Source organism: Phoca vitulina, unplaced genomic scaffold, assembly GCF_004348235.1.
Source record: "Phoca vitulina isolate PV1807 unplaced genomic scaffold, GSC_HSeal_1.0 scaffold50, whole genome shotgun sequence".
Taxonomy (NCBI): domain Eukaryota; kingdom Metazoa; phylum Chordata; class Mammalia; order Carnivora; family Phocidae; genus Phoca; species Phoca vitulina.
Genome location: NW_022589753.1, coordinates 3,352,619 through 3,367,117, shown reverse-complemented (window position 1 = coordinate 3,367,117; position 14,499 = coordinate 3,352,619). Strand labels below are relative to the sequence as shown.

At 38.4% G+C, this 14,499-nt stretch overlaps 2 protein-coding genes across 2 annotated transcripts in view; one reads left to right on the top strand and one right to left on the bottom strand.

The window, feature by feature from the left end:
• The window catches only part of SYCP2 (synaptonemal complex protein 2), an 81,088-nt gene extending 67,170 nt beyond the window's left edge, over nt 1-13,918 (bottom strand). Inside the window, 4 exon segments of the mRNA XM_032387645.1 lie at nt 609-737; nt 1,521-1,664; nt 2,591-2,652; nt 13,831-13,918. Of these exon segments, the coding sequence (XP_032243536.1) occupies nt 609-737; nt 1,521-1,664; nt 2,591-2,614 (297 nt within the window). The 5' untranslated portion in view covers nt 2,615-2,652; nt 13,831-13,918.
• On the top strand, nt 13,281-14,111 carry LOC116621668 (proline-rich protein 2-like). Its single transcript, XM_032387573.1, has one exon. The coding sequence runs from the start codon at nt 13,281-13,283 to the stop codon at nt 14,109-14,111; it is 831 nt and encodes a 276-aa protein (XP_032243464.1).
• Nucleotides 14,112-14,499: the final 388 nt, after the last annotated feature.

Here is a 14,499-nt window from a genome sequence, read left to right as displayed (position 1 = left end):
ACTCACTATATTTTAACATTCTTTAGATGGGAATGGATGAACTAATCCTAATTCTAGGCAGAAGACCTTGATTTCCCCTTTCAAATTCCTAGTTCAGGTAGATTCATTAATAGATGAAAATAAATTATCATCATAAATTAGACTCTTTTGGCATTATTACTATTTGAAAAGTTTCGGTGTTATTTTACTTTAATTAATTCTTATATTTGAGAATATACTACATCCTAGGTACTGTTCTTACCGCTAGGTATACAGAAATGAATAAAACAAAATAAAAATCAATATCCCACATTCTAGCATGGGAATTAGATAATAAACAATATAAAAAGCAAAACAAAGTTAGACAGTAAATAGATGAGAAAATAAAGTAAAGGCCTCAGGGAGTCTTGTGACCTTAAATTCACATGATCATCAAGGAGCCTGGTGCGTACGGTGTCCTTTTGATCTTTATCTTTGTAACACAGAGCTCAGGTTACAAAACTATTTATTTTACCTAAACCTTTATGTAAAGTCCCCAAATTCATATTTCAACTGTTTGAACATTTTATTAGAAAACACACCTTGAATACTATTTCCCCTCACATAAATATTACATATTCTGTACTTATCTTTTGGACCAGTCCTTGTTTTATCATATTTATAAGTCCAGCTTGCCCCAATATAGTGATATTTTTGCCACATCTTCCAAAAGAAACCAAAATGGTTGAAACTGCTTGGATATCCTTTTTATTAAGCTCCTAAAACAAAAAGTATACATTTAAACATCTGTAAATACAAAATAGCGTGGAACTGGCACTGTGCTAGGAATTTTGTAATCCTCACAAATCCTGAAAGTTAGCTCCTACCACCATCTCCATATTGCAAAGTACGGAAGTGCGCTTTAGAAAAACAAGGCCTAAAGCCACCAGCCCGTGAATGACAAATCCAGTACAAAAATGCAGATTTGTGTAAATTCAAGAAACTTTAGATGATGGTACAATGAATCAGTTACCTTCCATTCTAAACAGCTCTATACATTTAACTAATGGAAATAAAAAATGTTTACTCAATCTTTTAGATTCATAACAAATCTCAGATACTGGGGGAGATGGTCAATAATCACTTTTTCTCCTGCATAAAAATGCCCTACATATAATAAATCGAGTCCAGGATTTTGGATAATTTTTGTTTGTTTTATTTTTGAAAGCACCAAGCACTATCCCCATAACATAAATATGCTGATAGGTTTTTTAAAAAGTTTTTCAAACTTCAAACAGGTAAACTGTTTTTCCTCAGTTTAGGCAACACTTAGTAATGGTAATGCTATGTAAACATAGCTTTTTGTATATTGTATTTAGAAAACAGTAGTCTAATATGTCATTTGGGACTCCTCAGATTTTTTAAAAAATTAGCACTTATTCATATAATTATAAGCAAGTTTGCCAAAGCCTTTTTATTCATTTCTTCCAAAGGAGTACTTCTTCCTAAAAAGAGTGCTATCCGATAATTTTAACAATCATTCAACAAAAAGGAGTATTTACCCTGCATACAAGGTCATCCAACTTGTGGAAAAACTGCTTGCTGCATTTAATCTTCACATCTTCACAAATATCAATTTGTAAAAGTGTTTTCAAAGGCTTGAAATCATTTTTCCTTAAAGCATCATCAATGCATTTTTCCAACTGCTACAGAAATACAGTAATGGCACAGAGATTGAATCAAAACCAAAATTAGTCACTGTATGCAATCCAGTAATTCAAGAATTGTCACATGAAAATTCTCAAAAGAGCTTATATCAATTCACTTACTTAAAAAAAAAAAAAGCTGTCCACTATTAAATTTGGAGAAAGAGAGATAGAGATCAAACTTCTTTCATAATAGCAAGATTCTGCATTAAAAATATATATATACATTCTACTAATTTTCCACTTCATATCCTTTATTATAAAGTTATCATTATGTCGAGTTCAAAAAAGAAACCTATTAATGAAAGAAATAAACTTAATAGTAACTAATATTTAACACCGTGGATAAAACCCTAACACATCTGAATATCAATTTCTTAATGAGGTTTAAATAGTTTTTAAAAAAACGCATACAGACAGACAAAAGCACTGATTGGAAACTATATCAATATAATTTAAGATTTACATATATAATTTATATTATACATTTATAACCTTTACAAAATCCACCATTCTTACTACTAAAGTATAACATCACTAATAAGGAATTTTTATACTATAATCTGATCACCAGATTTGGTGGTAAATTGCATACATGTTAGATAGATATTAAAACTTCTTACCAAAATGCCCTGACATAAAAATATCCAGGCATAAATTATACATGAATGACTGCATAATTCTTTTCAATGTAAAAGGCATATGAAAATAATCAGCATCTTTCATACTTCATAAATAACAGATTTTGAAAAGAAACCTACTGAAAAAATGAAAGAGTAACATTTTAAATTATTCCACTCCTGACCATTTCATAAAAACAAGTAAGCTTCATTTTTCCTAAAAATATAGCACTTAACACCTATAAACAAACAAAAGTGATTTTAGGAATTAAAATACTTCCTTCCTTTTGGTCTAGGACTACATACCTGGAGATCTGGTCTTATGGGCATTTTGATTTAATTTTAAAACAGCAAGACAAAACAAACACCTGTAAAACAAAACATATGCTTTCAGTATCTTACAATCTATTCTGTATGTTTATTGTTCAAAATCTTAATATGCATAAATAAGCATCAGTGCTTATATCAAAGGCAATAAATAATTTCAAGTTCCTCACTGTTTATGAAATTACACATGTGAACCTGGTCAAGGAAGTTTCTGGAGGAAAGCCTGAAGATCATTTATTCAAGCCTTCTCTTTTTATAGATTACTTAAATAAATGTCCCAAGTCTTGCCAAAGGTCACAGAACTAGTTAGTGAAAAAATACAAACCTGGACCTCTCTCTTTGGGATTTCTGCTATACTTGTTCCAACTTTGGGAACAAGAAGAAAAATAATCTTGAATTAATGTGTAAATGAAATTCAGTCTAGTAACATAATATTTAAGAAGGAGAGAATATGCAAGTGTATTGCCAAAGACTAGGCTATATGAGAATAGACAAATATGCAATGAAAAGAGGAAAAGAAAACCTAAGCACACTGACCCTTCAAAGAGGAGTGGAAACAGGCATCAACAGGGTTACACTTTAGCACCACCTACCATGTTTCTTTTTTTAAGATTTTATTTATTTATATGAGAGAGAAAAAGCAGGAGGAGAGGCAGAGGGAGAAGGACAAGCAGACTCCCCACTGAGCAGGGAGCCCAATGTGGGGCTTGATCCCAAGACCCTGAAATCAGGCCCTGAGCCAGAGGCAAACACTTAACCGACCAAGCCATCCAGGCGCCCCAACATCACCTACCATCTTGACAAAAGCATCTAACATTTTCAAATGTGATTTGGCAATTAGCTCTATAAAGGAAAAGAAAGAGCATCTTTTCTAGATATTATAACTGGAACAATTTAAAAATAATCTGTACTATGAAAAGCTTCGTAATAGAAACACCAGGAAATCAACATAGAGAGGTAATTAATTAACCCAAGATGAATACAGGACTACGTACTCATGAGAACAAGTGGTGTTAGTCACAGCCTACTTTCTTGCAGATGTGCTAATAGAGAAATTTAAGTGCCAATGAGGGCATACATTTCAGGTAGACAAAAGGCATGAGTAAAAAAATCTCTTGTATTTTCAAATTAACTCTAGGGGGGGAAAAAAATCAATCCCCAGAGAAACATTTGCTCCATGTGCATAAGGAGCCAAATCTAAAGATGTTTTTGCAGCACTGTTTTGAGTGGCAAAAATTCAAAAGTACCCAGATAGGAGTTAGGAATAGAAGGGAAGGTGAAGAATGAATAAAATGTGGTATATGATAATCAATTTTGTAAACATAACAGATGAACCAGAATTTTAGATATTTGCAGTCCATTTTAAGTTAAATTAGAAACATGTTGCCAAATGATACATACTGTGTAATGGCATTTATGTGAAAAAAAAGAAACACTGGCTTATTTATGATTATATCTTTAGGAATAAGTATATACATATTTGTGCATGCTTGTGCGTGCGTGCGTGTGTGTGTGTATTTATGTTGAGGTCGGGGGGTGGAGAGAGGCAAAGGGAGACTCTGTTGGGAGAGTTTGTCAGCTCACTGGGGAGGAAGAGCAGTGAGTTGCATAGGACTGAAAATTGCTATTTGACAAAACAAGCTTTATCTGTAATTTATGCTTACATGCCTTTTTAAAAGTACAATAAATTCTTGCCAAAATACAGGTAAGTGGGATCCAAAACATGGGATTGGTAAAATGTAGGTTGGGTTATTGTGACGGGGTGAAAATGACCAAAGCCAGCCTCCACAGTTAAGTAGCTGGGAAATCCAACTGCTCCATCCAAACTATTCAGGGCCTAGCTGTGATTATGCCCCATATGGTTGTGCTTGTCTGCTCTGGCCTATATACTAAAGGGGCAATCCTAGGTCCATGGCTAGCTGGGAATTCCAGTATACCAACAATGATTCCAAGATCTCTAAATAGTTGGTAGTCATTCTGTCATTTTGCCTGACTCAGAAAGCTCTGACCCAGAAAATATTGGAAACTCAGGGACCCACTCTTTGCTTCCCAAATTCCAAAGAAGGGGTTTGCCTATTTTCTACTTGGCTTCACTCTTTCCTTAATTCTCCCCAGGCCATCACAGAAAATAGAAATTTAGACTGGTTCTCTTTGAGAATGTCGTATCACACACTGTTACAAGATTTTAACATACACCGACTTGCTTCATAGATAGAAAATGCGGGGGGTGGGGGGAAGGATATGAAAAGTATTATCTCAAATACAGAGGTAAGAAGTAAGTACTGGAGGTCAACAACCAAACGGTTGATTACTGAGAAACAATGTAGGCTAGAACCTTAAGCATCCACTACTGGCACTATCGTCATAAGCCTGAAGCTCAAGGGGGTAGCTGTCTGCAGGAGGAACTATTCCTTGGGTGATATGATACAGAATATCACAAAGGAATGAAATGATAAAATGTATACAAGTAAAAGTTGAGGTATGAAAGAGAGATGCAGACATTCCAATATCTACCCAATAAGAATTCCAAAAATTATAAAAAAAAAAAAAAAATAGTGGGGTAGCAAGAATTGAATAACATCCAAGAACTTTCCCAAAATAAAAACAGACAACCACACATTTAAAGAGTCCACAGAATACCAAAGAAGACAAATTTACAAACACTGTGAGGTTATTTCTGAATAATAAAAGAGAAAATCTTAACTCACAAAAGCAAAAACAAACAAAAGCATTCAAAAGAATAACATAATAGATACCCTGTTCTCACAATAAATTTAGAAATCAGCCACAAAGTTAGCTTCAAACTTTCCCTTTACTTGGAAACTAAAATATGTTCCTTTGCAGGATATAAAAAGTTGGAAAAGACTAAATATTTAAGTGAATATGTATACATACAAAACCCTGTAAGATGCAACCAAAGCAATACTTAAAGTGCAATCCATAGACTTGGACGAATCTATGAAAACATGAGGACCAGCAGAGGTAGCCCCAAGTAACAGGGTCCTAGGACCTCCAGATGGCAAAGTTATTAAACAAATACTTTAAAGTAACTATAAATACTGTGTACCTAAAGATTATTCAAAAAGACTGAGAACTTTGGCAGAAAACCAGAAACTAGGGTGGGGAGTAAGGAAGGCCACAGAAAATTTGAAAAAGAATCATATAATTCTAGAAACAAAAATAGTCAATAACAAAATAATTAAGAATAAAATGGAAAGACATATAGATGAAAATTATAGAAACAGAAGCTATATCAGAAAAAAAATCCAGAAAGAAACAAAGATACACAAAAATATGAGGAGGGAGACTAGAAGATAGAACAACACAGAGGGGGATGCCTGGGTGGCTCAGTCGGTTAAGCGGCTGCCTTCGGCCCGGGTCATGATCCCGGGGTCCTGGGATCGAGTCCCACGTCGGGCTCCTTGCTCGGCGGGGAGCCTGCTTCTCCTTCTCTCTCCTTCTGCTTGTGCTCTCTGTCAAATAAAATCTTAAAAAAAAAAAAAAAAAAAAAGAACAACACAGAGGATGTTACGAAGCCCTACGTATCTGGCACTGAAACCCTGGAGATAGTGAATGAGGCAGAAATAATTCCTAAGAAATGATGACAAAGAATTTCCCCAAACCAATAAAAGATATCAAACTATAGATTCAAAAAGCCCCATGAAACCCAGATAGAAAAAGAAAAAGAAAACTATACTCAGGTGCACCACAGAAACTACTGAGGAAAGACAAAAACATTAAAAGCTGCCAGAGAGTAAAAAAAGATTACTTTTAAGTAGCATCAATAAGACTGATAGCTGACCAACAAAAACTATGAAAGCAGAAGACTTAGAACAGTATCTTTTTTAAAGTGCCTTAAGATCGGACTTACCCTACGTGTTAGACCAGATGTACCTGACAGACATCTACAGAACATTCCATCCAACAGCAGCAGGAAACACATTCTTCTCAAGCACACATGGAAAATTCTCCAACATAAATCATATGTTAGGCCACAAAACAAGTCTTAATAAATTTAAAAAATTGAAATCATATCAAGCATCTTTTCTGACCACAAGGATGTGAAACTAAAAATCAATTACAAGAAGAAAACCAAAAATTCTACAATTATGTGAAGATAAAACAACATGCTTCTGAACAACCAACAAATCAAAGGAGAAATAAAAAAAATACCTGAAGACAAATGATATGGAAAAGCAACATAGCAAAAAAATTATCGAGTATAGCAAAAGCAGTTTTAAAAGATAAATTTATGGTGAAAAATGTTTACAGTAAAAGAAAAAAGAAAGATCTCAAACAACCAACCTACCTTTGCACCTCAAGGAACTAGAAAAAGAAGAAAAAACTAAGCCCAAAGTTAGTGGGAGGAAGGAAATAACAAAGATCTGAGTGGAAATAAAGGACAGACTAAAAAGACAATACATCAATGAAAATTGCTGGATTTTTAAAAAGATAAACAAATAGACAACTCTTTAGAGTTAACAAGAAAAAAAAAAAGAGGACTCAAAATCATAAATTAAAGAAACATTACAATTCAAATTACAGAGATATAAAGGATCATAAGAGACAATGAACAATAAATTGGACAACCTAGAAGAAATGCAACCTAGAGGAAACATATAAGCTAGAGAGATATAAGACTGGATCATGAAGAAATAGAAAATTTGAACAGATCAGTTACTAGTATGGAGACAGAATGAGTCATCAAAAACCTCTCAACAAAGGGAAGTCCAGGACCAGATGGCTTCACTGGTAAATTCTACCAAACATTTAGAGAACTAAACCAATCCTTCTCAACCTGCTCCCAAAAACAGAAGAGGAGGAATACTTCCAACCTCACTTCGTGAGTCAGCATTATCCTGATACCAAAGCCAGACAAGGACACTACAAGAAATTACAAAGTGCTAAAAAGAAAGAAAGAAAAGAAAGAAAGAGAGAGAGAGAGAGCAAGCAAGAAATTACAAAGTGCTGAAAGAAAAAAACTACAAACCATAATTCTATACCAGCAAAAATACTATTCAAAAATAAAGGGAAGAGGTTTAGAGGAAACATATCTCCACATAATAAAGGCCATATATGAAAAATGCACAGCTAACATCATACTCAATGGTGAAAAACTGAGAGCTTTCCCCCTAAGATTAGGAACAAGACAAGGATGTCCATTCTCACCACTTTTATTCAACACAGTACTGGAAGTCCTAGCCACAGCAATCAGAAAAGAAAAAAATAAATAAAAGGAATCTAAATTGGTAAGGAAGAAATAAAACTCTCATTATTTCCATATGATAGGATACTATACATAAAAAACCCTAAAGACTCCACTAAAATACTACCAGAACTGATAAATGAATTCAGTAAGGTCACAAAATCAACATACAGAAATCTGTTGCATTTCTATACACTAATAATGAAGTGGCAGAAAGAGAAATTAAGAAAACAATTCCATTTACATTTGCACCAAAAATAATAAAATCCCTAGGAATAAACTTAACCAAGGAAGTGAAAGACCTGTACTCTGAAAACTATAAAACACTGATGAAAGAAACTGAAGATGACACAAATAAATGGAATGCTATTGGAACCAGGAGAACAAATATTGTTAAAATGTCCATACTACCCAAAGCCATCTATAGATTTAATACAATTCCTGTCAAAATACCAACAGCACTCTTCACAGAACTAGAACAAATAATCCTAAAATTTGATTGAACCACAAAGACCCAGAATAGCCAAATCAATCTTGAAAAAGAACAAAACTTGAAGTATCACAATCCCAGATTTCAAGATATATACACAAAGCTGTAGTAATCAAAACTGTATGTACTTGCACAAAAATAGACACATAGATCAACAGAACAGCACAGAAATCACAGAAATAAATCCATGATTAATTATATGGTCAATTAATCTATGACAAAGGAGACAAGACCATACAACGGGAAAAAGTCAGTCTCTTCAACAAATGGTGCTGGGAAAACTGGACAGCCACATGCAAAACAATGAAACTGGACCACGTTCCTACACTATACACAAAAATTCAAAATGGATTAAAGAACTACATGTAAAACCTGAAACCATAAAGATTCTAAAAGAGAGAACAGGCAGTAATTTCTCTGACATCAGCCATAGCAACATTTTTCTAGATAGGTCTCCTAAGGCATAGAAAACAAAATCAAAAAAACTATTGGGACTACATCAAAATAAAAAGTCTGCACAGCAAAGAAAACAATCAACCTATTGAATGGCAGAAGATATTTGCAAATGATATATGATAAGGGGTTGTGTTCAAAATACATAAAGAACTTATACAACTCAATACCAAAAAAAAAAAATACAACTAAAAATATAATTTAAAAAATACAATTAAAAAAATGAACAAAAGACAGACATTTCTACAAAGAAGACATACAGATGGCCAACAGGCATATGAAATGATGCTCACCATCACTCATCATCAGGGAAATACAAATCAAAACAACAATGAGATATCACCTCACACCTGTTCGAATGGTGAAAATCAACAACACAAGAAACAATTGTTGGGGCACCTGGGTGGCTCAGTCCTCGGGCGTCTGCCTTCGGCTCGGGTCATGGCCCAAGGGTCCTGGGATCGAGTCCTGCATCAGGCTCCCTGCTGAGCGGGGAGCCTGCTTCTCCCTCTCCCTCTGCCTGATGCTTCCCCTACTTGTGCTTTCTCTCTCTCTGGCAAATAAATAAATAAAATCTTAAAAAGAAAAAAAAAAAAGAAACAATTGTTGGCGATGATGTGGAGAAAAAGGAACCTTTGTGCAATGTTCGTGAGAATGCACACTGGTGCAGCCACTCTGGAAAACAGTATAGACGTTCCACAAAAAAATAAAAATAGAACTACCATATGATCCAGTAATTCCACTGCTGTTTATTTACCCAAAGAATACAAAAACACAAATTTGAAAAGATATATGCACCCCTATGTTTAATGCAACAATATTTACGGTAGCCAAATTATGGAAACAGTCATGTGTCCATCAATAAATGAATGACACAGAAGATGTGGTGTAGCTACACAATGAAATATTACTCAGCCATAAAAAAGAATGAAATCTTGCCATTTGCACAACATGGATAGACCATAGAGTATAATGCTAAGTGAAATAAGTCAGTCAGAGAATGACAAATACCATCTGATTTCAATCATATGTGGAATTTAAGAAATAAACAAAGAAAAAAAGAAAAAAATGAAAACCAGACTCTTAAATATAGAGAACTGTTGGTTACCAGAGGGAAGGAGTGTAGGGGGATGGTTGAAATAGGTGAAAGGAATTAAGATTACACTTATTGTGATGAGCACTGAGTAATGTACAGAACTGTTGAGTCCCTAAATTGTATACCTGAAACTAATATAACACACATTAATTATACTGGAATTTAAAATTTTTAAAAATAAAGTAAAAAGGGGAATAATCATCCTATTTGATATTAAGACATTTTACAAAGTCACAATTACTAAAAAAAAAAAAAAGTGTTAAGAATAGGAAGTAAATGGATCAATAAAACAGAAGAGTCCAAATGCACACCCAAACATATATTGTAAGTTCATGTATATGTAAGACTTTATAAATCAGAGGGAAAAAGGTAAACTAGTTGATAAATGGTATTAGGAAAATTGACTCACCATATGAAAAAAAATTATACCTCTATTTCCCACATTCACAAAAATAAACTATAGATTCATTATTTACCCAATGTAATAAGTAAATGTTTAAAAATTACTAGAAGGGAATACAGCAGGATATCTCTATGACTTTGCAATACAGAAGGATTTAAGACATGGAAAGCACAAAGCATAAAAATAGTAATTTTTGTACATCACTGTCTCTCTCCTACACACACACACAATTTTATTAAGGAGCACACAGGAATCTTTATTCACTCAGAATCCACAACTGGCCCAGCAAGTCCTTTAAACATGAACACATACATTCATTCTTATAACTCAAACCTTCAGGCCCCAGAGAAACATTTTCCTTGACTATGCCTTTGTAAGAAGGGGACTTCAGTTAATTACACTATTCTGTTTATTTTGTATATGTTAGAAAACTTCTATTAAAAAAAAGTTGGGGTGCCTGGGTGGCTCAGTCAGTTGGGCATCTGGCTCTTGGTTTCAGCTCAGGTCATGATCGCATGGGTCGTGCTACTGAGCCCCTCTTAGGGCTCTCCATGCTCAGCAGGGAGTTGGGTTGGAGATTCTCTCCCTCTGCCCGAGCTGCCCGCCCCCCCAGAGCTCATTCTCTCTCTGGAATAAATAAATATTTATTTTTATTTAATTTATTAAATTTTTATTTAATTTATTAAATTTTAATTTATTAAATTTATTTTATTTTTATTTATTTTTTAATAGATCTTATTTTTTTTAATTTTTAAAATAGATTTTATTTATTAATTTGCCAGAGAGAGAGCAAGAGAGCACAAGCAGGGGGAGCAGTAGGCAGAGGGAGAAGCAGGCTCCCTGCCAAGCAAGGAGCCCAATGCGGGACTCGATTCCAGGACCCTGGGATCATGACCTGAGCCAAAAGCAGTCGCTGAACTGACTGAGCCACCTAGGCATCCCTAAATAAATCTTTTAAAGAAAAAGTTTAAGGGGAAGAGGAGGCCAAAACAATGCTGAGAAGGTTGTAGGTTGTGCCAATACTGACATTCTTCTCTATGCTTTAGAATGGAGGTAGAATTTGAGAAACCTAAGTGGTCAGGTATGAGAAAATACATTAATTCACTGCCAAATCCTTCCTCTAGCAGAGCAAAAATACAGTTGCTTCTTGCATAATGAACAACTGCTTCCTAATCGTGCCAAATGTCCATTTTCCTGCTTTTCTTTGCATTCCAGCCTGTGGCTCTGGAAGTACTAGCAACTTAGTACACAGTATTTGCAACAGTTGCACGTGGTGACTGAGGAACATTCTGTAGTTCTAAGCCATTCATACTATTAATTTGTGCACATGTAAATCTAGACATAAACTGCACGGACACAATATGGATTCTACAATGGCAGAGGACAAGTAAACATTAGGATGGTGACTAAGTATGTTTATAAAAACATTTAATAAGTTTAATTATTAAAAATAGCTTCAGTATTAAATAATTTTAAGATAAATGTTCATTAATAATTCATATTTTATCTTAATCTTAAGAGATTTTAATATTTCAAAACATTTTAAAGGAAAAAAAATTCTTTTAAACTAGGCTCCACATCCATTGTGGAGTCCAATTCAGGGCTTGAACTCATGACCCTGAGATTAAGAGCTGAGCTGAGATCAAGGACACTTAACTGAGCCACCCAAGCACCCCTAAAAAAAAAAAAATTTGTTATATTATTTCATGTTTTTTAATGAAAATGTACTCAAATCAGTATTTTTGAATACAATTACATATTGTTTCAATGCTTAAATCATACTGTCTATAGAACACAAAAGTAAGTCTTGATTGTAACATATTTGTTAATTTATCTAAAATGAAAATAAAATTATGGACTATATACTAATTTCTGATTTTATAGGTAAATATTTTATTATTCAAAATTCACCAATCATCAAACATCCATAATAAGTGAATTCAGTTATCTTTGATATTTTTCCAGCATTCAGTCATGAAAATAGCTTTACACATATTGGTCTACTTTGTTGTAATGAAGGTATGTTTGTAAAAGACTAGAACATTTTATTTCACAATTTGAAAACTTGATTAAAAATTTAAATACTTAAAATATATTTTAGGGACATCAATGTGTACTCTTTTCCTAGGGCCAGCAACTGCGGGGACAGGCAGGCCCACTTCATTACACTTTTCTGTCTTCACAACTACAACAATATGAATTTGAATTTAACAGGTAATTTACGAAGACATGAAATACAGCACAGAATTACTTATGGCCAAGAGACACAAAAATGCTAACGAGAATGGTTTAGTTCCCAGACTACCTTCCTGCAAAAAGTCGGCCAAGGAAAAGGAAAACTGATTAGTATCTACACAGGCAGACTTGAAAGTAAGGAAAATAAACCATTCAGGGAGTCCCCCCTCCCTCTCAAGGCTGACTACATACTAGCTTCGACAGAACCAAAAACTCAGCACCCTTCACTGGACAGGTCAAACATTTCCAACTGAGAGGTTACGGATGACTCTAGAAGGAACCAAAAGCCACACACTCATCTACACCAAGCGTGAACAGGCTAAAGCATCCTTAAGAAGCGCGATGCAACAGAACGAGGGACAGGAGATGACCTAAGAAACGCAGCACAGATTCAGACTTACGCAAGAGGCCTGTGGGGCTGTGCTTCGGTCTAAGCAGGCTTTGAACCCTGGGCTAAAATCTTTTTTACACTATTTCATGCTTTTGATGAAAATATACTCAAATGAGTACATTTTGAATACAATTAAATTATATTCAATGTGAGGGTATGAATGCGTATATATGCAGGCAAATACAAGGATTAGAGCTTTGACAACGACCCGACAACCTGAGAAGCAGGAGGCGCACACCTTCCCCCCAAAGCCCAGTGGATCAGTACAAGGTCCGCGCTCCAGCACCGCACCGACCGCTCAGGTCTACAAACGCGGACAGGAGGCTAACCTGGATCCGGGACGAGGACCAGGGAGAAACACCGGCCTCCCTCCTCACTAGAAAGGACCCGCGGTGATGGCCTCGCCGCGGAGTCCGGCACACGCATCCACTTTATCAGGAGCCCCGCGCGGCGGCGCTCAGGAACGAAGGCTGCGGTGCGGCAGGCAGGGCCGGCTCCGCGCTCAGCGAGCGGAGATCCCGCGGCCGCCGCAAGTGCAAGCGCCGCAAGCCCCGCCCCGCCCGCCGCCCCAGCCAACCGCGGACGGCGGGGGCGGGGCCTGGACCCGCCACACCTGCGGCGGCCGCCCGGCCGACGTGTCCGAACTACGCGGCCCACAGCCCGCGGCCCGCCGCTCGCGCCCGCCGCCCCGCCCCACCCGCGTCCCCGGCCCCTGCCTGCCGCGCGACCGGCGCGAGGCCCGCCCTGCCCACCCGGCCGGAGTCGTCCCCTCAGTCCCGCCGCCGCGCCGCCCCAGCCGTTTCCACAACGGCTCCGCCTCAACCGTCGGGAGGCTGGCCGTCCGGCCGCTCGCCCACCCGCCGCTGCTGGAGACCGGCCCGGCGTCACGGCCCCCCTCCACGCAGCCCCGCTGTCAGGGAGGCCCGTCCCGGCGCCCGGCTCTACCTGCGGCTGGAGGAAGCCTCCCCGTCCGGGCCCGGGAGCCGCCGCCACGGCCGCCGCCTCGAGTCGCGTCTCTGGCCTCTGCGACCGCCGCGGCTCTTCAGGCGGCCGACGGTGGGCGGGAAGAGCCCGCCCAATCAGCGCCGCGTGCGTTCGGAATCGCGTCCAATCAGCGCAGCCCGCAGTCCAGGCTCCGCCCCTCGTGCCCGTCGGCGATGCAGGGGTCGCCAGAGGCCGAAGCCAGGGGCGTCGCGGTGGGCGCGGCTCGGGGCCGGGCCGGGTAGGGGGACTGCCGCGCTGCGGCCGCGACGCCTGCCCCGGCCCCCGCCCCCGCCCCAGAGGAGGCGCCGGCGTCCCTGCCTGGCCCCGCACTGCCCTCCCGCGGTGCGGACGCGCCCGGGCGCCCCACTTGCCTGTCTGCAGGACGCCGGCCAGTAGGGCAGGAGGGCGCGGGCGGGCCCCGGGGAGACCTCTGGGCTGCCCACAAACAGCCTGGATGGCGACGGCTGGACGGGGTCGCGGGGACCTGGGGACACCTGCCGAACCTGCGACGGTGTGAGGGCCCGACTCCCCCTGAGGGAGCCCACGCTGCGGCCACAGAGGATGGCCTAGCGAGGCCAGGCGGGTCCCCCCTGAGCCCCGCGCCCCGCCCACTGCGGCCCAACTTACTGG